Genomic DNA, 19394 nt, shown 5'->3' on the forward strand with positions numbered 1-19394 from the left:
AAAATAGTAGTATATTTGAAGAGACGTCGCTTAAAAACCCGTGAGAATAAGCAATAACTGCTACGCCAAGTAGGTTATGTATTTATTAAACTTCATTCATTTTCATTCAATAATAATAATTACAAAACGTGAAGTATATCAAACCACCACCAACAATTATCCACATTTCTTATGTCATTTCTCAAACAACGTCATACAACCCTTAACAGCATGAGTACACAGTCATCAACCGCCTCGAATGTCGTAAGTTCTTTATCTTTTCCTTCCTTCATCTTTACTTTGTATATGTTTTTCCATCTTCCTCTTTTGTTTCTCATTTGTATATGTTCAACATTCGTTCATCACTAATCATTGCAATGTTGTTAGTGAATTTTACTTTTCCCTCCTTTTTGTATGGTTATTATATGTTATATGCCCTTTATAGACTACATGATGTTGATGTTTGTAACACTGTTGACTACGATATTGGTCATGTTCAGTCCGCAGATTTACAAAATATGTTGTTAGATTTATGTCTTTCCTATTATTTGTGTGATACTTCTTATATGTTTTTGGTCCATCTTTGGTTACATGTTTTTAAAAAATGTCTTCCAAACACAAACCCAAGTACATATATTTTGTTGTGCCTTTGTATAGCGTATTTTTCTATTCTGATTTGCAGGTTTGTTGTAATGACCCATTATTTTTGTTTGTATTGCCTTATAATCCCCCCTGTGCAAGATTCATTACATTTTTTTGCAACCGCTATTTAATATTAAGGATTGTATTCAGAACATTAACGGTATTTATTGATCATTTTCGTCAGTACCTTCGCATACCTGTTGTTATGTTTCATTATTTGTTTGTATTAAATTATTTTATCTGCTTGCATTTTGGTTATGCCATTCAGGACCCACCTATGTTTTTCGCATCCGGTATGACATACCAATTTAAGGCCGTATTTCATGTTGACAGGGTTAGTATTTGTCATCCTTTATGATATTTATCCATTTGTTTTAATCCCACAAAAAAATAATATATGTTTAAATATTTACATGATCCCTTATAAATCAGTAACACGTTTAGGTTTTTACTTCTAGAATATCATTGAGGTACCCTCTGTTTATCATAAACAATGGACTCCAGATTACCCGGATTATGTGGTGTTGGACTACAATGGAAAGAAGCACCATATAAGAGTTAGAAAATTTAGTAACCGAGTCTACATTGTTGATGGTCTCAAACACTTCAGGAGGGATATGGGAATATATGAAGGTGTGATGATCACATTTGCTGCGCCGGACAAGAATTGGAAGTTTGATATCCACTTCTCACCGCCACTGCATGCACAGACATGTGGCAGGCCTGTCCATTCTGCCAGAGAATATGTGTTTACTGTGGATGTCGACAATCGGATGATTGTTAGACTTTATCCATTGGTAACAGTTTGGTCATATGAAGTTTGTTTTTGTTTTCTAATATGATACCTTTTAAATATTTACTTACTAGCTTCATTCCAATGTAGGTACTGCCACTCGATGTTGTGGGTTATGTTAATGCAGGAGACGGCTATGTTACTGTCCTTGGTGTTTGTGGGCATTGTCACTTTTGGAAGTTGAGTATGCATAATGGGCTTAAATGTTTTGCTGACCCATGGTTCCAATTCTTAACAGAAAACGATTTGATGGCCGGTGACGAAGTTGTCTTTTATTTCAGGCCAAATCAACTTCTTTGGGAGGTTATTGCCAGAAAGCAAACTGTGTGGGACGAGGACGAGGACGACTCCCCATGATTATTTATGTTAAGAATGCACTAGCTTTTAATATTTTGGTTTAAAATATTTGTAACTTTGTTTGATATTTTATTTAGTATTCATGTAATATTTATAAGCATTTTAATATTCCCTTGGGGAACCAGACAATTTATTATTTGGTATGTGAGTTTTATGAACAACAAACTCGCTTAAGATTTGGATGGTATTGATTATGAATTTACTTAGTTGTTATATTTATGCCTTTACCTGTTTGAATAAAGTGTTTGATGTTAGTTGATTAATATCATATTTATTCCTGATTGCTTAACATTACCCATGTTTGTTAATTAAGTGAATTTTTAGTCCTGAAACAATGTAATGGGTACCATGAATTTAGTTTTTAGTCTTATTAATCATTCTGTTTGAACACCAACAGATTTTTAATATTACCTACTTACATTAAATACGATGAATAATATATACCACTTTAACTACTGTGGATAGTTATAAAATATATTTTATGAAAAAAAAATCTATTCTAGATTTTTTTAAGAAATATCAATGCATATTAATAAATTAAATATTTAAAAAGATATCACAAATGCAACAACTTTTCCCGTTTGTCAAATCAAAAGAGAAAATTCGCAGGATTAATTAGACATTTGTGTGCATATCAATAAAGGCTACAACCACATTTAATGGAGCAATTAATAACCAATAATGTTGTTTACTGTTGGTCTGATTGACACAAGCGTGAGGGCCACACAATCTTTGATTCCAGGCTTGGAGGAAAAGAAAACTCCACAAATTAGTGGCAATGGACCAAAACCTCTTCTTCTTTTTTGTTTAACAACTTTAGTGCAGAATACTAATGGAGAATAATTCATAACCTTAGTCTCCCATCTTCAACAGCATTCACTCACATTCACCACCATCTAAAAAGCATCTATTCATAAATGAAGAACCAAAAGTGAAGCTGCTAAACAACAACACCACATCACTTACTTCTACTGCTAGCTGCCAAGTAAGCTTTTTATGTTAATGCAATAAATTATAATTTACATTAATTATTGTCCAGTAATGGATGTACACGTAGGGCATGCATATTACGTAATGGTATTTGAGTATGTTTATCTGACATTTGTATTATGAAGCTCTGACACAATATTGTAGAACTTATTCATTACGAAAAGGTTAAATGGAAAATTTTGCTCAACGGAGGAAACAAAGAAAACACATTTTGCAACAAAGAAGACAGAGCTTTGCCACTCCAAATCCAGATTTACATAGTGGTAACAATACATTCAAATATTCTTTTAATTTGTACTTAGTTTATAAATACTTATGCATGTATCACAATTATTGGTGCAGAAAAGCGTAGACGTACCTCATCATGTGAAACACACCCTTTTGTAGACAGTGCGTTACCACATACACAATCTACACCATTATCAGAAAGCACTTTGACTGTGAATCAGAAACAACAAGATTTTACAGGGCAATTTGAAACTCGACCAAAAAATTTTGTGAATTCACATACCATCAATGCATCTTCAATACAGAGGAATTTGTTGTCCAAGTTTGGGAAAGAGAATATAACTATGTCAGCCCTTAATTCATCACCATGTATTGAACCACATACAACTACAGATTGGCATGACTTCTCAACATATAAATTCAGGTAGATACACAATATTCAATTCCAAACTAATAGAGCACATCTCGCATGACACTGATGACAAACTCGATATAACACAGTGAGACATTATTACAGGTAATATGTTGTTATGTTAATTTCAACATTTTTAAATATTTAACTATTTGTATTTAATTGCTGACTATGTATGTGCTATATAGATTATTCATTTGACGACCTAGCAACTGAGGATTTTGCTCATACCGATTATGATGGCAATCTTGAAGCTCCATATGACAATGAAAATACCGGTTTTTACATTCATTGTGCAAATTATGTTGTATTGTCCTTCATTACGTTTGATAATGTAATACCATGTCTAAATTTCTGCATTTACATGTAGGTGCAGGTTACAAAGATATTGGAGATCCTATTTGGCAATGCAAGCAATGTAAAGCAAAGATGTGGTATGATGAGAGGATTAACAAAGATAAACAAACAAAAAATCCAAAGTTTTCATTATGTTGTGGTGATGGTAAAATACAACTGCCAATACTACATGATGCTCCGCAACCCTTGCGGCAACTACTCTTTGACAGTAGAGACTCACAAGCAAAGAAATTCCAGCAAAACATACGTTTATACAACCTAATGTTTGCATTCACATCTCCCGGTATCAAAGTAGACACATCCTATAATACTGGAAGAGGTCCTCCTACATTGCGCATACATGGTCAATCGCATCACCTTATTGGAAGCCTCCTACCTATGCCGGATAACTCACCAAAGTTTGCACAACTATATATTTATGACACAGAGAACGAAGTCAACAATAGGCTTTCACAATACCCGTAAGTGTTAACATTCAATTAATCTAATGCCACCTTTATAGTTATTTAAATTTAAATTTATATATTTTTTAAGAATGGTTACCGTTAACAATTGTCTATGTCCAGTATAAAAAATAATGTTGATGAAGACATTATAATTGGTATCAAGAATATGCTAGATACCCACAATCCATATGCACAAAAATTCAGAATGACAAGGGATAAACTAGACTCTTCTGCAGTGTGTGACCTGAAACTAAAACTCATTAGTGATAGGCAAACTGATGGCAGATTATATAATTTACCAAATGCTTTTGAAGTGGCTGCTTTAATTGTTGGTGACGAGCATACATCAAATAACAGAGATATCATCATTGAGAAGCAAACAGGCATGCTGCAAAGAATAAATGAACTTCATCCTGCATATTTACCTTTGCAATATCCTCTTTTGTACCCACACGGTGAAGATGGCTACAGACCAAACATTCTTCATAAGCATCATCCGCATAGCCATGCTACAAAGAGGAACAAAGTTACCATGCGTGAGTATTTTTGTTACAGGATGCAATCAAGGGATAATGAAGCACAAACAATACTTCATTCTAGAAGATTGTTTCACCAATGGGTTGTTGATGGGTATTGTATGATTGAGTCTCAAAAACTAAACTATGTTAGACAACATCAACAAGAACTCTGAGTTGACAAGTACATCAATTTAAATGACTGTAATAATCAGCCCTTAACCCAAGGTAATGAAAAAGGTAAGAGAATTATATTACCAAGTTCGTTCGTTGGAAGTCAGAGATATATGGAACAATTTTATTTTGATGGGATGGCAATTTGTGCCCATGTTGGATTTCCTAATCTATTCTTGACATTAACGTGTAATCCAGCATGGCCAGAAATACAACGACAAGTTGCAAAGTCAAATCTTACAGCTCATGATTGCCCTGATGTTGTGTCACGGGTATTCAAAATGAAACTAAACCAGTTGATGCATGATCTTAAGAGTGGACATGTATTTGGTCCCATTCTTGCATGTAAGTAACTACCACCTACATCAATTTTTGCTTACATTACAATTTTACAATTATACTTAAAATTATACATTATTAATCATGCTACTGATATTTTATTTGTAATACAGTTGTTTACACCATTGAGTGGCAAAAAAGAGGATTGCCTCATGCTCATATCTTAATTTTTTTGCATCCTTCAAATAAGTATCCAAATCCAGAAGACATTGACAACATAATTTCTGTTGAAATACCAAGCAAGGACAGGGATCCAGAATTGTATCAAATTGTCTCCAACCACATGATGCATGGTCCATGTGGACTAGCTAATAAAAGGGCACCATGTATGGCCAATGGCAAGTGTTTCAGGTTTTTCCCAAAAAAGTTTCAGCCAGCCACAATTGTTGACCAAGATGGTTTTCCTGTTTATAGAAGAAGAGACACCAGACGGATTGTGCAAAAACAGGGTGTTCATCTCGATAATCGATTTGTTGTCCCATATAGTCCACATTTGTTACTCAAATATAGAACACACCTAAATGTGGAATGGTGCAATCAAAGTACCTCAATAAAATATTTGTTTAAGTACATCAATAAAGGATCTGATCGGATTACAACAGCTATTGTCAATGACCAAAACCAGGATGGCACACAAAATCAGGTTCATGATGAAATTAAACATTATCTTGACTGTCGGTATGTGTCCATCATCTTCTCATTAAATTGCATTTCTTCTATAGACAAAAAACCCTTTGTTATGAACTAATTAATAAAATTAATAATTACTACAAATAAAGTGTTCATATTTTATTTTTCATTCTCCAGGTATGTGTCGGCTCCTGAAGCATGTTGGAAGATTTTTGCATTCCCAATGCATGGGCGTGCACCGGCAGTTGAACGTCTTTATTTCCACCTAGAAAATCAACAGCCTGTTTATTGGAAAGATAGTCAAGAAATTGGCACAGTACTGGCTAAGAGTACAATCAAAGAATCAATGTTCACAGCTTGGATGAATTCTAATAAAATATACCATCATGGACGAGATCTTACTTATGCTGAATATGTGTCCAAATTTGTTTATGATGCATGAAAAAGATGCTGGAAACCAAGGAAACAAGGAAATACTATTGGCAGGCTGATTTGGGTGCCCCCTTCCAGTGGAGAGTTGTTCTACATGAGGATGATGCTTTCCTCTGCTAAAGAATCACAATGTTATGAAGATATTAGAACAGTAGAAAATGTTGTCTATCATACATTCAGAGAAGCATGCTTTGCAAAAGTTTTTCTAGGAAGTGATCAAGAATTTGTTGGTGCCTTATGAGAAGCAAACACTTGGGGAACTCCACACTATCTTAGGAAGTTATTTGTGAAACTGCTATTTATGAATACCATGGATAGGCCTGAATATGTGTGGAAACAAACTTGGCAATGGATGGTAGATGATATTGTATTTAATCATAGAAGACAAGGTAATTTCATAAATCCTAAATAAATGCGTATCAATCATACTATTCATAACTGACTATGCCATTTTTTACTATTCATAGGCATCCAACTAACAGACAAAGAAAAAATGCATCTTTGTTTGACGGAAATTGAAAACCTCTTGCAAGCCAACAGGAAAAGCTTACGAGATTTTCCTTCGATGCCATATCCACTAGGATATGCCGCCAAGATGCACCAAAATAATCTTATCTACAATGAATTGGCTTACAACAGGGAGATATTGGCTGCCAAATTTGACAAATGCTACCAGTCGCTAACAGGTATTTATAAAAAAATTTACTTTTTACTAACACAATATGAATTCCTAACAATCCACACTAATAATAAATCATTCATACATTACTAAATGCAGATGAGCATGCTTCTATTTTTAATAAGATTATGCATGTGGTTGCAACTCAATCAGGTGGAGTTTATTTTCTATATGGATATGGTGGCACAGGCAAGACATTTGTGTGGAAAACTTTATCATCTGCTATACGCTCTACTGGCGGAATTGTTTTAACAATAGCTTCAAGTGGGATTGCCTCAATACTATTGCCTGGTGGTAGAACAACACATTCTAAGTTTGCTATTCTTGTCCCTGCAACAAAAAATTCGACATGCAATATCCATCAAGGGAGTGATTTGGCTGAATTGTTGCATATCACAAAACTCATCATATGGGATGAAGCTCCAATGTGTCATAGATACAGTATTGAGGCCCTTGACAAAAGTTTACAGGACATCATGCACAACAACAATCCTTTTGGAGGAAAGGTCATTGTTTTTTGTGGTGATTTCCGTCAAATTCTACCTGTTGTGCCAAGAGGTAATCGTTCTGACATTGTCTATGCAACTTTAAATTCATCTTACATTTGGAACCATTGTCAAATTCTAAAGCTGACTAAAAATATGCGGTTGCAATCAAATCCTACTGATCATTCCAACTTGGATGAACTAAAACAATTTTCTGAGTGGTTGCTAGACATAGGTGATGGTAAACTTGCAGAACCTAATGATGGTTATGGTGAAATCACCATCCCATATGAGTTTCTTATCAAGGACTTTCAAGATCCTATCCAGACAATTGTTGAAGCAACATATCCAAACTTATTACACAACTACAGCAATGGCGATTTCTTGCAAAAAAGAGTTGTCCTTGCCTCTACAAAAGATGTTGTTGATAAAATAAATGACTATGTCCTGTCTTTGATTCCTGGTGAGGAGAAAGAGTATTGTAGTGCTGGTTCTGTTGACAAATCAGATGAACTACTCAGTCCTTCATTTGGAGTACTAACAGCTGAATTTCTAAACTCATTGAAGACATCAGGCATACCAAATCACAAGCTCATAATCAAGGTTGATACGCCTATCATCCTACTACGAAATCTGGACCAAGCTGATGGGTTATGCAACAGAACTAGGCTTATTGTTACAAGACTTGGTTCAAGTGTTGTTGAAGCGGAGATTATTACTGGCCTAACATAGGCCATAGAACTTACATACCAAGAATGAATCTTTCTCCTTCTGATTCACCATGGCCATTCAAGCTAATTAGAAGACAATTTCCATTCATGGTTTCATTTGCAATGACAATTAACAAATGGACAATCGTTGGCACATGTTGGATTGTATTTGCCAACCCCAGTTTTTTCACACGGCCAGTTATATGTTGCACTTTCACGAGTTCAAAGCAAAAAAGGGCTCCACATTCTTATTCATGATAATCAAGGCACTCCCAAAAATACTACCATTAATGTAGTATACAAAGAAGTTTTTTCAAACTTATAATCATGGTATGCTTCCCAAATCCTTTTTTTTTAATGTACACATTTTCATTATTAAAATTCATTTTCTATCAAACACTAATTGTTCGTTTCATTTACACTTTGTCAATTTCTGATTATATGTTTACAATATACTATGCTTATTAGTATACCATTTCTTATATTACAGTATACATCAACACTATGTTGTATAGTCTCCCACTCCGTAGAAGATGTTACCATCATAATCTTTCCAGCACCATAAAAAACATTCTATCATACAATCAAGTTAGTTTCAAAGACATTCCTAAATTAATGTTTTCCTTTCCCTACATATATTTTGACATACTTCACATTTATTAATATTCAAATAAAAGTATGAGCCTGTGCATCGGCACGGGCGTCTCTCTAGTTTATAACATAATAAAAGAAAAATTAAATAAGATTCTCATATCTCTCGTGAAATTTTTTTCACGAAAACATGCTTAAAAAACATTATTTTCAAGAATATTCTTTTTTTAAACTATATACAAACATGAAAATTAAAATTTTCAACCTATAATTTTGGACGCCACTATTAAGGTTAGCGTACAAAGTTTTCCCACTTAGGCTGTTACTATTACAAAAGAAACTATTATTTGGATACAAGTCACAAGTACTTTTGAGATCTTTTTTATAAAAAATATAGAGTTTTTTTTTTTTTTCAGTAGAGAAGTTATCAAAATACTTTCAGCCTTTATCCAAAACAAACTCTATAATTTTCTACTCGTGGCAAGTGTATATGAAATGATACAGTATTATCTAGCTTGTGATTATTAGATTTGATTACATTAGTTCTTAAACAAATCGCATATTCTCTCTCTTCTCTACGCTGCGTTTTCATTTCCACATGCTTGTACTCCATTTTTTGTATCGCTCTTCACTGCAAACCCTAATTTGAAGAAGCAAAAGGAAAAAGACCCAAAAAATGGACGAAGGCGAGGGAGGGTACGGTGAGAGCGGCGATCCCATGGATCAGTTCCACCGTAACGAAGCTATATCCGCCGTCGCCGACGAGGGTTTCTTGGGCGAGGAAGAAGACGACGATTACGAGGACCTTTACAACGACGTCAACGTCGGCGAAGGGTTCCTTCAATCGTTGCGCAAGAACGACGATTCGGGGTTCCGAAACGACGAGGTCGAAGAAAAGAAGCCTCCGCCGCCGCCGCCGGTTCCGGATGCCGCCGGGGTTTCGATTCCGGGTGTCGGTGGCGGTGGAGGAAGCGGGGTTGTGGAATCTAGGGTTTCGGGGAGGGTTGATGGGTTTCAGAATCAAGGGTATAGAGGGAACGAGGTGGGTGCCAAAGGTGGGATTAGGATTGAATTAGGGAACCAATCTGGAAATTTGAGTGAAATTGAGGATCAGGGTGGGAATGATGGTGCTGCAATGCAGGGGATTGGACAGCAACCTCATGGTGGGGTTGTTGGGATTGTGGGAAATGAGGGTTTGGTGAGACAAGGTCAAGGTGGTGTTGGTGGTGGTGGAGGAGGAGGGAATGTTAATAGGGTTGGTGGAAATGGTGTTGGAAACAGTGTGAGTGCTGTTACTAGTGTTAATACTGGAGGAGTTGGAGGTGCTGGTGGTGGTGGTGCTGCTGCCGGTTCTGGTGGTACTATATTGTTTGTGGGTGATTTGCATTGGTGGACTACTGATGCCGAGCTTGAAACCGAGCTTAGTAGGTATGGGCCTGTGAAGGAGGTGAAGTTTTTCGATGAGAAGGCGAGTGGGAAATCAAAGGGGTATTGCCAGGTTGAGTTTTTTGACCCTTCTGCTGCAACTGCTTGCAAGGAAGGGATGAATGGGCATGTTTTTAATGGGAGGCCGTGTGTCGTTGCATTTGCTTCACCTTTTACCGTTAAGAAAATGGGGGAGGCTCAGATAAACAGAAATCAGCAGATGAACCAATCTGCTGTTCCTCAGGGAAGGAGGGGGCCTGCTGACGCAGGGGCTAAACCTGGTGGGAGTAATATTTCAACGGGTGGTAATTACCAAGGTGGAGAGGGGAATAGAGGTTATGGAAGAGGAGGAGGTAACTGGGGGAGAGGAAACAATCCTGGTATGGGGAATAGAGGGCCTGTTAATCCAATGAGGAACAGGGGTGGTGGGATGGGTGGTAGAGGTATAATGGGCCATGGTGGAAATGGATTTGGACAGGGTATGGGTGGTACCCCTCCAATGTTGCATCCTCAGTCAATGATGAATCAGGGTTTTGATCCTGCATTTGGTGGTCCCATGGGCAGAATGGGTGGCTATGGAGGCTTTCCTGGTGCTCCGGCGCCTCCGTTTTCGGGTATTTTGCCTTCATTCCCTGGTGTTGGAGGTGTTGGTTTGCCTGGAGTGGCACCTCATGTTAATCCAGCCTTTTTTGGAAGAGGGATGCCTGTTAATGGTATGGGGATGATGCCCGGATCAGTCATGGATGGTCCTAATATGGGAATGTGGTCGGATCCAAATATGGGTGGATGGGGTGGTGAAGAGCCCGGTGGTGGGAAGGCTGGAGAGTCCAGTTATGGGGAGGAAGCTGCTTCAGACCAACAGTATGGTGAGGTGAGTCATGATAGAGCTGGGTGGCCTATGAGGGAAAAAGATAGAGGTTCGGAAAGGGACTGGTCTGGTTCTTCTGAGAGAAGGTACAGAGATGATAGAGATCAAGGATATGAGAGAGATGCATCTAGAGAAAAAGATATGGGTCATGATCATGAATGGTCTGAAAGAAGGCATCGTGATGATAGAGAAACGGGCAGAGAACGATCCCGTGACCGTGACCGTGATCGTGAACGATCTCGAGACCGTGATCGTGACCGCGAAAAGGATCACCGTGAGCGTGACAGGCACAGAGAAGATAGGGAGAGATATGCAGATCATCATAGGTACAGAGACCGGGAAGCAGAGCACGATGATGAGTGGGAGAGGGGACGGTCATCAAGGACTCACAGCAAGTCACGATTATCGCAAGAGGAGGAACACCATTCTAGACCAAGAGATGCTGATTATGTGAAGAGGCGGCGGCTTACTTCTGAATAACTTTGTATGCTTCCTGATATTTCTCTGAATGCTTTCCACTTTGGAAGGGAAAAAACAGTAACTGAAAAGTCATGATTTGTCATTTGCTTGAATTCTCTGGGGCCAGATGTTGTTGTGCAGCTGTTTTATTTCATCACTTGTTCTAATTGCTTCTTGTTAGGAGCATGGTTTCTTTCTTCTCTGAGAAAGGTTAGTTTACGACTTCAATTCTTAGCCTGCTAGTGTTATTCGATCTCAATTTGGGATATGAGCTTACTGCCGGCTATGTGCATTATGATGAATAATACTAGATGCCTCTGCTTTTTTATGAACTTTCCTATTGATATAGAACCAATTGTAAGTTGCGATTTAGTTTTAACCATAGATGACATGACATCAATTTAGAGAATAGTATTGTTGACTGTTTAGAGTTTTTAGCTAGTAGATTCCTGCAGGCTTTAAAATATTCTAACTTCCTACTCAAAGGAAGAATTAACATGTTTGAGATCAAGCCTTGTAAATTTTGGAACATATAATTTTGTCAAAACTAAACCTAGTAGTATAAGCTCAGGCATCCAAGTATAGCCAACAAATCAGAAACTTAAAGTTCAAATGCATTTGGATCTTATTTTTTCTTCTTTGTTATTCCTGGTGTGATGCTGTATTGTTTTCATACCTCTCAGCCTTTGGACCAGGTGGATGTTTGACTATGGATTCTGGGTGTAATGGAAATCTATATGTTGTCTGCTAAGGACTTTATGGTTATGATTATTCATTTTTATTTTTATTGTTAGGCTAATTATGCAAACTAAAGGAGTTTATAATCTGGACATAGGTATGTTTGATTTCCATTCTGGTTTTGTAGCTTCTATGTGTGCATACTACAACTAGTAACTAGTTTCCCATGAAGTTCAGTACAGTTATTATCCCCCTCCCCCCTTGACCTTTGTTGGTAGTATAACTGTGTAAAGATTATGTTCTAATAAGTGGTATATCTACACTTGAATTATGTGGTTATATGAAAGTTCTATATTCAAAAGTGAATGTCATTATATGTGGTTCCATTCCATATATTATGGCTACATGTTTTTAGCAGAAGATATTTTGATTTTTGTGATGAGCATATACTATATAAACATTGAAGCATGACTTTATGGAATTTTTTAATCAAGTTTTTATGATTTTAAACATTGAAGTTTCAGATAATCTGTAATTGCATGACTTTCTGGATTTGCTGAATCTACTTTTTCCCTCAAAAATTCAAAATTACTAAGAACACTGCTTAACTTCCTATATGGACTGTATTTTTCAACACTTATGTCAATGTATTTGTTTGAGATTAAGTTTTTGTAAGTTTTTCCCTTAAAAATACCTAGCCTAAGCTGTAGTAGAATCTTTGGACATGGATATGAAAAGGGTTGAGAAATTAGGGTCGTTCTTGAATGATTTGTATTGTTGAAAACGAAATTGTGGGTTTTAGTAAGGCAACTGCAAAAAGAGATTAAGGAGAATCTCACAATTGTCCTAATCTATTATGCATCATGTCCTCCTCCTAAGGCAAATATTTTTTACGTATTCTAACATCAATAGTTCTAATTTTTTGTTATATGCATTTCTATGGTCTAAAACATTGGTTTGCAGTTTTCCAAAGATTAAAGATTGTGTTGTTTGCTTTTGGGGTCAATATATTTTATTCTCACCTATAAATCAACTAAACTTATGTGTGCTTGTTTAATGGAATTGAGGATTTTTTTTTCCATTTTCATTATGCCTGCTTTACCTTCTTTCAGTTAATGCCTTTTGAGTTGCAAACAATTATCAGTGTTATGGGCTTCTGTTTTGTGTAGGGCAATTGTTTTGAGAAAGGAAACTGTTCATTCAAACTCTGGGTTGTGATGGGGATCAAGCGTTTTCTGTGTTGGAGGGTCAAGTCATGACAATCCTTTTCTTACATTCATACATTGAGAAGTGGAACTTTTGCTATGAAGTATTAGCTTTTGATTTGAATGTATGTTTCAGTTATTAGCACATCATTAATTAAACCATCGATGTTGATGTAATGGGTTTAACTTGCTGAAGTCTGAAATGTGGCAGTATTTAGAACTTATTGTTTGAAATGTGTACTAGGATTTAGCAGAGGATGTTGATAATGTGCCGTTTCTGATTGGCTGGCTGTTGTATCCTTTTTTTCCCCTCCTTTTGGCTTGGCTGTTGTATCATTTCATTCCCCACCTCTTTTTTTGTTGTTTTCTCCCTCACATTTTGTTAGCATAGCAGCGGTGTAGCATGCAAATATTGTGTATGATGTAGAGAGCTAACCATTTGATCACTGTAATCATTCAAAGCTGGAGAATTGTACGTGTTTTCATGTATATATTGATATTAACTTTGCTGATAAAGGTCGAATCCAGCTCCAGTTTTGTTTTATGGTCTTGTCATGTTTATACATCTAGTCTAATGGAATCCAACAGTTGAGAATTGGAGGGCCATATTGTTTTCATTTCCGTGGTCTCTCTTTGTATCTTGAATGCTTTTTATACAGAGGAGGATATCAGATTTTTCACTTTTTATAGAAACAAAGTTTATATAAATTTTTTATATAGTATATGTAGAGAAATGATAGTAACATTCTCTTGACCCATTTTTTACGCATTCTTTACTGTTCTCGCTGAAATTTGTCGAAAAAGCTTAAAATTGTGAGGTGTCATTCCTTATTTATTGAATACCATTTATAATTTTGTAGTTTTTAAGAAATTGACCAATAAGAGTGTTGAAAATAGTGTTACAATGAGTTGATGAAAATGTTAGGAACTCATTTTCTGACACATTTTTTTACTGGTCAAAATTTTTTAAAAATAATTTTCTGTGGATTTCATATTATATTTAATGTTTATCCCTCTTAATTTTATATTTTTCAATAAATTTTAAATAGTTAGAGAGTATGTTTTTGAAGGAGTGTGATTCTAACACTCCTCTAGTCCTCTTTGACTCATATATTGGCTTCTTTTTTCATACCTTATTTTACTCCCAAAAGTATGGATGAAATCTAGAAACTGCTGAAATAAATTTGTCCCTGGGAATAATCTTTTTCTGTGGGGGAGAGGTCATGTTCAAATATTGTGCCTATTTTCTGTTAGACATTAAATCTGTTTCCTAGGGTTTATTTTATGTCTATTTGAAGACAGATAGTCACAATCCGAATACGATTTTAGTATGTTAAATTTGGCATGGGATGATTTATTTATTCTTATCCTTATTCTTTGCTTCCAACTCTTCTTTAGAATAGTTAAAAGTTTTTTTTTTCTTTTTTCTCGTATCCTTTTTTACTTCCAAAATATAATTTGAATGTATCCCGTAACCATTTAAAAGTGGTCACTTTAGGTCTCTTGTATCTCTTGTATGATAGTTTGTGTTCTCTTTATATGAATTGTGTGCTTTTTTTAGTTGTTAACAGATTGACAAGTGTATTAATTTTATCACAAATAATAAAGATTAAAACGGAAGATTGAGTATCGAGTCCACGGGAACTTTGTTTGTACTTATGTTGGTAAATATTTAATTTGTAAGCAAAAGAAGTAGAAGAGAAATATCTAATTTGTAAGCAAAAGAAGTAGAAGAGAAAAGGGATTACAAGTGTGAAAATTCGGGGTAAAAGGAAAAACAAAAAGATAGTAAGAAAATAAACAATAATTTAAATGTAAAAGATGAAGTCAGAATGTGATAATGTTGGGACCTAGCATGTCTATCTACCCTTGATGCAATATTAATGTTTTTATCTATTAACTGTCTTTTCAATTTTCACCCACACCTACTAATATGTTCAACCTTGATCTCTCATGATAAAGAGCCTAATTTATGTATTTTCTCTCCCAAATCTATTTGCAAAGATTGAATCATAAACAACATTAAGTATGAAAATGTATGCACAGGTACAACAAAGTCACTCTATTTCTAGTAATGCAATGTTGAGATGTCATTTCTCAGTTCTTTAGGCATTATCATTTTTCAATGTATAATCCCTAAAAATAAATGCATGGATGACCAAATCACATAATAGAGATTAAGAGTAGAAAAAAGACAATAGAAATTGAAATTGCATTAATAGATAAGAAGAACAGTTACACTTCAAGGGCATTAACGGCTAGACTCCAGCACAAGGGGTTAACCTCTCATAACCATGAAAGGCTTTACACTTCAGAGACTAATAGAAGAAGGGACTGGATGACTAGTAATAAGAAAAGGAGGAATGACTAAGAAAATGGGTTTTCTCTAAGGAATAGGCCCAGACTTTGGATAGTTCTGAGACTCGGTGTATCTTTCCTTTTTGATTCCTCCTCCTTATATAGGCTCCAAGTAGCTTAATTTTCACGCTGACTTCGCGCTTAGCGTGGACTTTCACGCTAAGTGCGCCTTTGAGCTTCGTTGTGGACTTTTCCACGTGTTAAGCCTGAGTTGTGTGCTAAGCGTAGACATGTGCTAAGCCTGGGTGGCGCCCTAAGCGAACTGTCCATTTCTTTAATTTTTCTTCAATTTTTCTTCAAGGTTTTTTCTTCCATTTTTTTCCTCAATTTTTCTTCAAAACACTTGAATTCTTCTCTTGACTTTAATAATAAAAAATTGCAAAGATGTTAATTTCTTCATTTTTCCTTAAAAGCACTAATAAAGTAAAGAAATTATACTCATTTATTAGCCAAAATTGACTATATAATTAGCTCATATTTCGCAGTTATCAGTAGTGAAGATAATTATCTGTGTAAGACTTAATTGTCTTTATTATTTTATAACTATGTTTAAGATTTAACTTTGAGAGAGCCTTTGAGTGCTTTGATGGAGACTGCCTATTCAAATCCATTAGCAGCCTTTTTATTTTGTTGTTGCCCATGAGTGGTTATTCAGGAAGATTGATCATTGATTTATTTTTGGTCTATATGTTTCCCTTTTTGATGTCCCCGAAAATGAAATGTTTCTTTTGTGAGTTTAATTAGTTATAGTATTTGTTTTGGTTTTCACCCCATCTAGTCTTGTAAGGGAAAAGTTTAAATTTTAAAAAACAATGTTCTATTAGATACATACCAACCTTTGTATCTAGAAAGACTTTTAGATACACAGAAGAAAAGAGATAGGGGTAATAATGTTGTAACCCCTCAACACAATTCCTAACATGATAACTAGCCTCCCTCTGTATGTGACAATTTGCTTTATATGTTATTCATTCTTGCATGGTGACGGAGATATAAGATTAGTCTTTTCATTGAGGAAGGGTGAAGGGAGAAGAAAAAGATAAGTGGTAGGTTTGAATCTCTCATACTAATACTTTTAACAAAACTAGCAAATGTGATTGTGGAGTTGACTTTTATGTAGTATCAAATTAATTAATTTGATTAACCAGTTGACTTTTGATTAGGTAAAAAAAAAGCCTCATATAAAAAATATTATTTCCTTTGGTTCTATTTTTAAGACTTAAATTAAAAATGATATTTGATGTTTTTATAAGACTTGATTTATAATATTTTTTGTATTTATTATTTTTATACTATAATATTTATAACTAAATGAGAGGTTATAATGATAAATAATTAGGAGAGAGATATGAATATTAATGACGATAATAGTTTTTGAAAAGGAAAAATTTCAAGACATTATCATGAATTAAATTAATCATTTTTTAATAATAATGAATTAAGTAATTGAGTATTATAAATTGGACCGTAGTTTATACTAAAAAAGTTTAGCTTAGTTGGATAAATAGAATGCATGGTTGTAAATTTTTTATACTTTCTTTGATTATCACGTATAACAAAAAGTCTAGTTTTGGTATTATCTTTATAATAATTCCATAGTTTGGTCGATCACCCTCTGTTATGTCTTTGTAAAATAAATAGTAAAAAATCATGCGGCATTCAACACAACTAAAACTAACTATTACATTGGATAAAAAGGCTTTTAAAAAAATTGGATAAAAAGATAGTTAACAATGAATTATGTTAAACTATGATATATTATGCTTAGGTTAAATTAATTATTTAACTTCTATACTTGAGACGCATTTATGAACTAATCTCTATATGAGAAAATCCTAAATTTTGGTCCTTATAGGAAGTTAATATTACATTTTGTGCCTACTATCTGACTTTGTTTTAATTAAACTAAATGAATGTTGACGCATGCAACAGAAGTCTTATGTGGTATTATAGTTACTTTACTAAAACAAGTTTTATGTTCCATAAAAAAAAGTTTTATGTTTTAGTCCTCACATGAAACTAACATTAAACTTTAGTTATTAAATGTTTCATTAATCTTTGTATAAAAATGATTTGATTTGCTTAAACATTGATCTTGTTTTCCTTGGACCCGTTTAATTTGTTAAAATTAATGGTACAAGGCATTACAATTGTTCCATGTTTGATTTCAAAAAAGTTTATAAGAGAGCACAAAGGTAACAAAAATGGACAGTATAAAACTTCAATTTTTTGTTACTCATTAAAACCAATGCACAACTTTTTGTTCTGAAATTTATATATGTTTATATTTGTGTTTGTATGTTTATATTTTTATTGTGCTAAAATTTATATATTATAACAATTTTCCATTATATATTGACATATATATATATATATATATATATATATATATATATATATATATATTAATTTTAGTTTAATGATTTATTTTTTGTCTATCTATATCTATGTATTGGCATTCTTTAATTTTTAAATGAGATGTTAAGATTTTTTTGCATTGAGAATAATTTAAAATAAATATGCATATATAGTCTTATTGTTTACGGGAGATATCCCAAAAGCAGTTTTCGTATATTATGAAAAATGATTATATAATTTATAGTTATTAATAAAAAATATAAGTATTATAATGTAGTAAACATACATGATTATGAAATACTGCAAGTAAAATATTAAAAAAAAAAGCTTCAACATCCTTTAAAATTTTGACTCATTAATTAATCATTCAACTTATAGAAACACCCAGTAAAATATCTAGATTAGTTTAAATAATGCAATCATTATCATCATCTATTCTCTATAATAAAAACTTTGATATCTGATATATCATACACTACAACATTTTTTGTCTACAGAAATTTTAATCAAGATATTCAATCAATTACCACAACAAATATTAAATATTTAATTTCTGCATTATTCTTTGAAGAATTGCACCATTGCATTAGATTTAACATTCTCAATGGATATTTGTAAGAGTCTATGGAACATCTATAATCCTAACATTACAAAAAGTTACAACAAAAACACAATGATTATAAGCACATAGCATTTTGAATTTTCTAGAAGGCTTTAGAAACAAAAAATTTGGAAAAAAAATGACGACAAATGTGTGTGAGAAAAGCTTGAAATGAAGTGTCGAGATTTTCAAACCACGAAATTAAGGGAGCAACACCATCAAACCATGCAACGGATACCACCCACAACAGATCAAATAAAAATTAACTATGATTCATTGGTGGTGACAAGAGTTGGGTTGTAATGCAGGATGCAACAGGTACAGTTACTATTGCTGCCACAAAATTTTCAAATCGAATCCCCTCTTACCCCTCCTTCCTCTCCAACCAACAATATTGTTTGTGAGTATGCAACTATTTATATTTAATAGAAAATGTTGCTTTATAGTATAAATCATATATGTCCACCATATCATTGGAACATAGCATCAATTATTGAAAGCACCAAAAAAATAAAATCAAAATTAAAAGAAAATAAAGAAACATGTGCATTTTCTCTTTTGCACCATCAAACACAATTATTCTTGAAGTGAAAAGTGTTTGTTTGAACACTAAAATGTGAGAGCATATCACGTTGGTACAAAATGGGAGACAATACATACTTCCTGAATAATTTGCTTGGTTA

At 34.2% G+C, this 19394-nt stretch overlaps 3 protein-coding genes across 6 annotated transcripts; all 3 read left to right on the forward strand.

Annotated features, from left to right (window-relative positions):
* The first annotated feature begins 868 nt into the window (after positions 1–868).
* On the forward strand, positions 869–1771 carry LOC102662149 (uncharacterized). Its single transcript, XM_006603084.3, has 3 exons — positions 869–955; positions 1080–1418; positions 1505–1771. The coding sequence occupies exons 1-3, from the start codon at positions 899–901 to the stop codon at positions 1769–1771; spliced, it is 663 nt and encodes a 220-aa protein (XP_006603147.3). The 5' UTR covers positions 869–898.
* A 4833-nt stretch (positions 1772–6604) lies between these two features.
* LOC100811949 (ATP-dependent DNA helicase pif1) lies at positions 6605–8190 on the forward strand. Its single transcript, XM_026126827.1, has 3 exons — positions 6605–6683; positions 6762–6980; positions 7073–8190. The coding sequence occupies exons 1-3, from the start codon at positions 6605–6607 to the stop codon at positions 8188–8190; spliced, it is 1416 nt and encodes a 471-aa protein (XP_025982612.1).
* A 1091-nt stretch (positions 8191–9281) lies between these two features.
* LOC100811056 (uncharacterized PE-PGRS family protein PE_PGRS46) lies at positions 9282–13675 on the forward strand. Of its 4 annotated transcripts, XM_014770736.3 has the most exons (4): positions 9282–11536; positions 11639–11721; positions 12306–12346; positions 13359–13675. In XM_014770736.3, exon 1 carries the CDS (start codon positions 9436–9438, stop codon positions 11530–11532), a length of 2097 nt encoding a protein of 698 aa, XP_014626222.1. In that variant the 5' UTR covers positions 9282–9435; the 3' UTR covers positions 11533–11536; positions 11639–11721; positions 12306–12346; positions 13359–13675. The 4 variants fall into 4 exon arrangements, with proteins under 4 accessions (XP_014626222.1, XP_006602132.1, XP_014626221.1 ...); XM_006602069.4 differs by having other exon boundaries at positions 9282–11721; XM_014770735.3 differs by lacking the exon at positions 12306–12346.
* The last annotated feature ends 5719 nt before the right edge of the window (positions 13676–19394 follow it).

Source organism: Glycine max, chromosome 18, assembly GCF_000004515.6.
Source record: "Glycine max cultivar Williams 82 chromosome 18, Glycine_max_v4.0, whole genome shotgun sequence".
Lineage (NCBI taxonomy): Eukaryota > Viridiplantae > Streptophyta > Magnoliopsida > Fabales > Fabaceae > Glycine > Glycine max.